The 9,119-nt window shown below is 52.6% G+C and overlaps 1 protein-coding gene across 1 annotated transcript in view; it reads left to right on the forward strand.

Moving 5' to 3' along the window:
• The window catches only part of Tub (tubby bipartite transcription factor), an 11,935-nt gene extending 4,517 nt beyond the window's left edge, over window positions 1-7,418 (forward strand). The window contains exons 4-11 of the mRNA XM_023707606.1: window positions 776-943; window positions 1,952-2,073; window positions 2,995-3,192; window positions 3,552-3,664; window positions 4,423-4,540; window positions 6,064-6,162; window positions 6,345-6,516; window positions 7,028-7,418. Of these exons, the coding sequence (XP_023563374.1) occupies window positions 776-943; window positions 1,952-2,073; window positions 2,995-3,192; window positions 3,552-3,664; window positions 4,423-4,540; window positions 6,064-6,162; window positions 6,345-6,516; window positions 7,028-7,161 (1,124 nt within the window). The 3' untranslated portion in view covers window positions 7,162-7,418. The remainder of the gene's footprint in view (window positions 1-775; window positions 944-1,951; window positions 2,074-2,994; window positions 3,193-3,551; window positions 3,665-4,422; window positions 4,541-6,063; window positions 6,163-6,344; window positions 6,517-7,027) is intronic.
• The last annotated feature ends 1,701 nt before the right edge of the window (window positions 7,419-9,119 follow it).

Below are 9,119 nucleotides of genomic sequence, written 5' to 3' on the forward strand. Positions count from 1 at the left end.
GAGCAGAGCTCTCTGGGGATCAAGGACTGTGACGGTGGCCCCTGCCCTGACGCCTGCTGCTTCATGGGCTGACCCTCATTCATGGGCTATAGTTACCAAGCCACTGTGTCATAGTTGGACAGTGGTCTGTCAGGGTCCATGGGCCTCTGGGGCTGGCTGTAGCACTTAGGGCCTGGCCCAGCCACAGTGGCTGCCCTCTGTGGGCCAAGCCTTGCCGTGGCACCTGCACAAGGAGCTTGATGTGAGATGAAGACCGTGTTCCTTCAGGGGGCCCCCACGTCTTTAATGATGTGTGTTATTGTGTGTGTGTGTGTGTGTGTGTGTGCATGTGTGTGTGTGAGAGAGAGAGAGAGGAGAGAGAGAGACAGACAGACAGACAGACAGAGACTACATTTACCTTGTAGCTGGCCACGTCCATGAATGGTTGGTGACTTCAACTATGGTCAGATAGTTCCTATTCTCCATCCTGTTTTCTCCTCTGTGCAGTTGGCTTTATAAAGGACTGCTGTCTTGTCTTACAAAGGCAGGGTATTTCAGACCAACCCTTCACAGTTAATTTGGGGAAAGAGCAGAAGAGTCGAAGCCCGCATCCCCCTTCACAGCTTACTGATCATTACAGGCTGATAGCAGTCAGTAATTTTTTAAAATCAGTTTTGCAAATGAAGTTTTGCAGAGGGTTTCTCTCCTCACTCATCCCTCACCCTCTTCATGGACATCTGAGAACCCAGCCCCTCCTGCCCCTCCTGGATGTGACTCAGGAGTGTCCGGCCTGCAGGCACCAGCGAGCCAGCAGTACTGGCAGAAGACAAGTCTGAGGCCCAAGGCTCAGTGCAGATCCTGACTGTGGGCCAGTCGGACCATGCCCAGGACACGGGGGCGACAGCAGCCGGCGGGGGCGCACAGCCCAGCGGGCAGGACCTCCGTGCCGCGATGCAGAGGAAGGGTGAGCCCCACGGGGGGCCCAGCTGGGACCAAAGCTCACCCCAGGTTCCTTAGACAGACTCTCCTGCAAAAGCCTGGGCTTCCTGCGTCTGGTCCAGGCCTGACCTGGCCACAGGGGAGGGCATACTTAGGGTCAGAGGAGAAGCTTTGGGACAGGGACCTGGATATGGCCAAGTTAAGGGGAAGAAATACAAACTGTGTGATCAGCCCAAACCCCAACTCTGCTTCTTCCCATGTGGCCTCTGAGGAAAAGCTCCTCTTGAAAGTTCCCCGCTTGTCTGAGGAGCGAGGGGGAGCAGGGCCAGGCTGCTCAGAGGTACAGCAGGTGTCCTAGAAACCTGCAGCCAGACAGACCAGTGCCCAAGAGCCCTGTCCTAGGGAGCTCTGTCCACAGTGGCCGAGGGGTGAGGCCTGGCAAAGTCAGCCATACACTGAGAATCTACTCTGGGGCCGCTTCATGGAGAGGGCTGTGGAGGCAGCTCAGGAATGGATGGTGTTCCAGGCAGCAGAGGACAGCTGAGATCCCGGGTCAGGGTGGGCCCTGCTCGTGGAGCTGGGAGTGAAGCTGAGGCCATCTCTGGTGTACTCTGTGGCCTGGTAACAGTAGGTTCTGGTCAGAAATGAGGTTCCCCATATAGAGCGAGCTCAGCGCAGACTGTGATGCGCGGAGGCAGGTGAGGTGGCCACTAGAGAGGGCAGATGCAGGGGCTGAGCTGTAACCGGGCGGGGGGCGTGCCCTGAGGATTGTAACCAGCTCCCTCCCTGTGCAGCTGAGAGCATGTGTGCGTGCATCTGCGTGCATGGAAGTGTATGCAGCTGAGAGCATGTGTGCGTGCATCTGCATGCATGGAAGTGTATGCAAGGTGAGTGTGCGAACAGGTGGCTGTGTGCACGCAGGTGTGTCAGGTGCTAGTGAGTCAGTGTCTGCACATTTGTCTGTAAGTGACCACATATGCTGGCAGGGCTGTAGGTCCTCCCCGCTCATCTCTTCTTGTTCTCCTCGCTCCAGGCATCTCCAGCAGCATGAGCTTTGACGAGGAAGAGGAGGATGAGGATGAGAACAGCTCCAGCTCCTCCCAGCTGAACAGCAACACACGGCCCAGCTCTGCCACGAGCAGGAAGTCCATCAGGGTGAGTGAGGAGTTCAACCACCAGCAGGAGGGTGGGCTGCCTGCCCATCCCAGGGAGGTAACTGGTGTGAAGACAGTAGTGAGCCAGTCAGAGGCTTCTGTCGGGCCCTTTTACCTGGGTTTCTATTCTCTTCAGCCAGGTCAGGGGGCTGGGGCATTTGGATGGGGCTGGAGCTGGGCAGGATGACACCTGAGAACCTGCCTATGCTCCTGTCTCTAACCCTGGGGATATAGCACCTGACTCCAGGGCAGCATGAGCCAGTCCACATCCAGGGACCCTGCCCTGTCCCCTGCCCCCAGCAGAAGGCAGATTTGAAAAAAGAAAGCAGAGTTGGATCCTTCTTTTTTTTTGTATTTTAGAAAATGGGAAGATGTCCCTTGCTCCTTGTCAGGCAGAACCAACACTGTCAAAATGGCCATACTTCCAAAAGTATTATACAGATTCAATGCACTACCAACCAAAATACCAACATCATACTTTATAGACCTAGAGAAACAACCCTAAAATTCACATACATCCAGAAAAGACCCCAAATAGAAAAGGTAACTCTGATCAATAAGAGCAAAGCAGGTGGCATACCAATAGCAGAATTCAAACTATACATATACATATATATATATATATATATATATATATATATATATATATTTTAGGAAGAGGTCTACAAGGGTGTTCAGGGTCTCACTACTAGATCAGACTCGTAGTGATCCGCCTGTTTATAGTCTCCTAAGAGCTGGGATTACAGGCATGCGCCACCACACCCAGTCTCAATTGCTGTCTCAGCATGCCCCGTGTAGGCCAGGTATTGTACCCTGGCCTATGTGCATGCTTGCAGGCACTTTAATCTGAGATTTGGATCCTTGACAACCAGTGTTGGCCCTTAAGGTCTGGGGCTCAAGTTCCCACTCTCCCTTCTGGCAGGAGGCAGCCTCAGCCCCCACCCCAACAGCGCCAGAGCCACCAGTGGATGTTGAGGTCCAGGATCTTGAGGAATTTGCACTCAGGCCAGCCCCCCAGGGTATCACCATCAAATGCCGAATCACACGGGACAAGAAGGGGATGGACCGGGGCATGTACCCCACCTACTTCCTGCACCTGGACCGTGAGGATGGGAAGAAGGTGAGGTTGCTTTCTGTGTGGGTTTTCACCTAGACAGGCTCCAGGGCCTAGGGCAGTGGTGGCGAACTTGTGCTGTCTGTTATCACTGAAAGTCCTAAAAGGTTTGCAGTCACTGGCCTTGGGACCAGCACATGACTGGAATCCTCACATCTAGCACTGACCCCTCAGTCCCTGAGAGAGAAACAGAAGCCTGTGTGCCTGCTCCGTGCAGGCCTGTGTTTGCCAGCGTATGTCTGCACGTGCATGTACATGTACTTGGGAGTTGAGGCAGGGGAGTCGTTGGTGGGAATGGCACCTGTGATTGTGACCAGGTGTGGACCAGACTGGGCCTGGAACATGACTTTGCTCCTCCCCCCAAGGTGTTCCTCCTGGCGGGCAGGAAGAGAAAGAAGAGTAAAACCTCCAATTACCTCATCTCTGTGGACCCAACAGACCTCTCACGAGGCGGGGACAGCTACATTGGGAAGCTGAGGTACCAGCACTCCCCCAAGCCTGGGTGGGCAGGAAGGGCAGGGCAGGCCCCCATAGAAGGCATCTCCTGTTCCTGAAGACCTAGGCCAGGCTTGGCTCTTTCACCAGGATCCTCCCTGTCAGACTCAACCACAGGCCCAGGCTGTGTCCAACTTAGCACCAAACTTGGACTAAGCTGTTCGCAGGCATGAGTGATGGCCCAGCACACATGCTGTTGCAAGCCCAGGGCAGCACTGATGAGCAGGCTGCTAGGGAAGAGCTGCACAGGCTACACGGGCCTGGCTTGAGAATAAGTCCTGGAAAGGAGGGAATCCCAGCTACGAAAGAGGTAGAAGCGTGGGTGGGCTCTTAGCACAGCCTCACAGTGCCAGATTTGGTATTGCAAATGAAGATGAGGTAAGTAGCTAAAACCAGAGAAGGGGCTGACTGGGTTGGGCATTACCATCCATTCCCTCTTCCCTTCCTAGATGCTATTCTTTTGCTCATTTCCCCCAGAGTGGGCAGCACCTTAGTCCCCCCAGGGAATCCTAACTTAGCTCCTCGAATTACCGTCCTTCAAATGAGTCTTTTCAGAACAAGCTGTCCAAGCCTTCTGCCTATGAAGTGGCTTCAAAGATGTGCATCGCAGTGCAGTGTGCCCCTCGGTTTGCCACTGGTCCAGCCCAGAATGCTTTGCAGTATTCTCATAGGACAGATTGAGCTGACACTGTGCTGGGGCTGAAAGCACATGACCCTACACTGACTGTTTCTTTCCTTCAGGTCCAACTTGATGGGCACCAAGTTCACCGTTTATGACAATGGAGTCAACCCGCAGAAGGCATCGTCCTCTACTTTGGAAAGTGGAACTTTGCGTCAGGAGCTGGCAGCTGTGTGCTATGTAAGTCTGGGGTTCCTGAGTCTCTGGTCTCTTAACTTAGGTGCGAAATCCGGGACTTGCTGCCTGATGTGCCAGCCCATCTGTTAGGCGTTGGGCTAGGCTAGGTGAACAGGGGCCGTGGCCCTCCCGTCCTCAGGGTTCAGACTCCATCAGGCCATCTGGAGCATTTGGGGAACAATTCCTGGCTTTATACAGACCAGCCTGGGAGTCTCCTGCACAAAAGGAGACAGGGGAACCAAGTTCCGGTCCGGACAGTTGCCTCATCAATGGTCAACCCATGAGGTAGATTTTATTTTCTTTAATAGATAGGAAACTGAAGTTCAGTAGCTGGATCACTTGCTAATATCACAAACTGGAATGTAAATACCAGGGTTTCTATTGCTCTGATCTGTTAATTTTCTGAAATGAGGGATGGGTGTCCCATCAACGTGGACTTGAAGGCTGTTGGGACTCCAAGCCCTTCTGCACGGTGCCATAGTGCCACCTTCTGGTCAGTTCTGGAGAGGCAGCCTGAATTTTTTTATTTACCTAGCATCCCTGTATTTCAGTGTTTGAGGCACTGAGAATACAGTAGCGGATAGATGTATTTATACCCAGAAGGGACATAAACCCCTGGTAGAAAGGGCAAGCTATATCACAGATGTCCAAGTGAAATAGTTCCTGATCAATTTGAAGAAGAAAAAAATTAAGGGTGCCACAAAATGCCAAAGTACAGTAATACCTCAGTTCGAGAATGTTGTGCAAACAAAACATTTGGCAAAATTTGCTTCCATTTGCAAACTCTGCATTGGGTGACAGGCATGACCGCAGCCAACTTCCCCATGCAAACACAAACGCACCCATCTTCTCCAGGATGGTAAAACACATTCATAAACTGAGGTCCCACTGTATATGTGCATTTTAGGAAGGATGGAGGGAGATAATTCTTCAATAAAGATAAGCAGGAAGTGAGAGCGAGCCATGTACAGGTCGTTGGGACACAGCCAGTGCTAAAGTCACAGATGTCTGGCATGGAGGAATAATGGCGAGGACACTAAGACACTGGGGAGCTGGGGCCAGATCGTGCAGAGAAGAAACAGAAAAGAATAAGCACTTCAGTTGGCAGCCACTGGAGCATTTTGAGCAGAGAAGAAAAACGGACTAACGTGACATCCAGGACCCCTTGCTGCTGGGTTGAAATGAGCACAGGCTAAGGGCCAAGGACAGAATCGAGGATTCCAGTTCATGGCTGTGACTGTGCTCAGTGAGACAGTGACAAGCAGTGGAAGAACTGTAGGTGCCCTGTGAAGGCGTCAGTTGGAGGTGGTGTGAGCAAAGGGGCAGGCTGAGTTTCTCTTCATTGAAGCAAGTTAGTATCAGGAGCTCGTTTTGATAGAGCAGAGACTTAGGAGCTCAGCTTTGGACCTGGCAAGCTTAACGATACCTTCAGACTTTTAAGTGAGATGGTACAACCAAATCCATCTTCATTTTCTTTCCCCGGGCTCTCTTTGAGGCAAGTCTGTTAAGTACCTTCTGTTTCCTAGGAGACAAATGTCTTAGGCTTCAAGGGGCCTCGGAAGATGAGTGTGATTGTCCCTGGCATGAACATGGTTCATGAGAGAGTCTCCATCCGTCCCCGAAACGTGAGTCAGTGCCCCTTTCCCATGTCCCCTGTCTCTGAGAGCTTCTAAGGGTAGAACTCCAGCTTATGTGTACATTTTGAAAAGCCCTAGAAGTCAGCGAAGCCCCATTCCTGGGAAAGATCCCTTTGGGGTGGTCATGATGCCAAGGCTTAGGTTTGGCTCAAGTGAGGCTACCCTCTCAGGAACATGAGACATTGCTAGCCCGGTGGCAGAATAAGAACACGGAGAGTATCATCGAGCTTCAAAACAAGACCCCTGTCTGGAATGACGACACGCAGTCCTACGTACTGAACTTCCACGGGCGCGTCACGCAGGCCTCTGTGAAGAACTTCCAGATCATCCATGGCAATGACCGTGAGTGTTTCTCCCCTCTGCATACTCTCGGTGTGACACCACAGGCCCATAGTTGAGGGTTGAGCTCCCCCAGTGTGGTCCATACCAGCCAGCATTTATGGTTGTGGCCTACATGGCTTACTGTATGTGTTGCCAAAGCCAGCACTGTGGCCTTTAAGGCTTAGACGTAAGACCCTTCCTAACCATAATGACTGGGAGGCCCCGAAGAGCCATGTCTTTGGAACCCTGGTCCTAGATTCTATATGTTCAGCTGTCTCAGGCACAGGAACAGCCTTTAAATGGACTTTTTTCTCCTCTCTCTCCTGGTGTTTGTTTGCATCTTTCTCTTCTTTGCCATCCGCTGCCTCTCACCTGCCATTTCTCCCAATGGGCCTTCGCTTTACTTCCTTTGGGATTTCCTTGGCGTTTCTGCTTCTTTCTTTTTGTGGCTTGGGTGTCTGTCTGTCCTTCCTCTCTCCACTCTTCCTGCCCTGTGTGTTTCTCCCTGTGCTATGCTTGCGTGTGGCCCCAGCGGACTACATCGTCATGCAGTTCGGCCGGGTAGCAGAGGATGTGTTCACCATGGATTACAACTACCCACTGTGTGCACTGCAGGCCTTTGCCATTGCTCTGTCCAGCTTCGACAGCAAGTTGGCCTGTGAATAGAGGCCTCCTCCTGCCCATCGGGGTCGCCCAGCCTGGAGTGGAGCTTGCCTGCCTGCCTGCTGGGGAGACAACCCTGCCGACCCTCTGTTCGTAGGCCTTCTGCTAGATGAAGCTTTGGCCTTCAGCAGGCTCGCTGGCCTAGCCAGCCAGGAACTGACTCCTCTGCCTCTGATGCCAGGGCAAGGCACTAGTGGGTGGGTGTGAAGGAACAAGAGTAATTCCTGTGCCCCAAGACCAACATACACCCCACTCTTGGATTAGTACCCTGCTGCAGTCCTGTCTGCCAAGCTGGGTGACCTCTCGGCTGGGAAGGCATGAAGAGGTGCAGAGGGAGAGGAAGCACAAACAGGGCTGCAATGGCCCAGCCACTTATCCCAGGAGTCAATAGTGGGTGCCCCAACAGATTGGGGCACAGTGACAGAGTGAGCGAGACAGCGAGAGACGAGAGAGAGATACATGAATCATGAATATAGGGCACACCAACTGTATGTAGCAAAGGACTTGGTGGCCTAGCCTGGCCCCTCCAACTTCAGAAGGCTTCAGGCCTAAGGGAAATGAGAGGAATGCTGGAGGCAGGTGATGGCAGGACCTTGCTGAGATTGCAGGGCCTGGCTGGCTTGGGCTGTGGAGATCCACTGGCGGCCTAGAGTTTAGCTGACCTACATCTCCAAATATGCTCTGTGCTTAGAGGCACTGGGAATCCAGCTCCCATGGCCAAATGTCATAGTGGATGAGGCTGCAGGCGGTGTACCAGCAGGCTCCTGGAGTGGAGCTGTCTGGAACCCTGCCTGCTGGCCCAGGAGCTCTGCCAGGAAGCCCAGTACAGCTCCTGGTGAACAGGTGGGATGAAGGCACTGGCCCTTGCTGGCAGTGGACCACTGGCAGGCCACAGCATCCTCCAGGAAGACTCTCCAGCATCCTCCAGGAAGACTCTCCTTTTTGTGCTCTGAGTCTTTCAGCCCCCACTGCTGTCAGCCAAATCGTGGTTGGTGAGGGCAGCCCCCACTGCTGTCAGCCAAATCGTGGTTGGTGAGGGCTGCTTTCTGTGGTTGTTCTTCTGAGGACAAGGGACAAGGTAAGGATAGCACAGAGTATGTTAGGAGACACAAGAGCTCAGAGGTGGTAGAACCTTAGGGATCAACTTGTCACTTTTACTGAATAGGACTTGCCTTGGTTACCCAGTTTGTTAATGGCAGAGTTGAGAACCTCAAGTGATTTTTTTTTTTTGGTCCCTCTGTCCCCCAAGAAACTACTATCTCGTGTTCTCTGGCCTTCTGGGGCCCGTTCTGCATATAATTTACCTTGATTCCAGAGACTTAAAACATTAGAGTTGATACATAAAATTGAAACCATTGAGTAGAGAGCTGGGCAGTACCTTATGGGAAGCAGTGTATCTTTCTTTAAGTCAGACTCGGATCAGCCTGTGCCTGGCCCCTGCACGAGGGCTGCACCCTGGGGGCCGACCTCATGACCCTCCCCCACGGCTCCCTCTTGGATGGCACCATCCTCTTTGTAGGTGTAGGAACTCGAAGCGCCGGCTCATTTGGCACTTACCTTGGTAGAGGCTTCTTTACCAGGTGGAGGTCAGAAATATGGGGAGCAAATAGCAGTTGGACCTCACTTTGGGTAGTAAGCTTGAAAAGGCTAAGTAGACATTTTTTTAAAAATGAAACAAACATGTTAGCAAGTGGCTACAGGTAAACAAGTTTGCCTTGACTTGAGTGAAAGCAGTGAGCTCGTTTCTTTCTAGTCTAGACTTCCCTGTGTCGGGTGCTCGAAGCAAGCGCTGCTCTAGTAGCACCTTCCCTGCCTGAGCACGCGTCTCCGAGAGGCCCCTCCAGCACGCGGGCCTTTAACATGGCCTGCTTTCTAGAGGGCACAAGGACTCTGTGCTGGGACTGTGGTGTCATCCTTTCTGTAATCCTTTGGCCCCTCCTTCCCTGACTTTAAAAAGAGAG

The sequence above is a fragment of the Octodon degus genome, unplaced genomic scaffold (genome assembly GCF_000260255.1).
Source record: "Octodon degus isolate 3935 unplaced genomic scaffold, OctDeg1.0 scaffold00302, whole genome shotgun sequence".
Lineage (NCBI taxonomy): Eukaryota > Metazoa > Chordata > Mammalia > Rodentia > Octodontidae > Octodon > Octodon degus.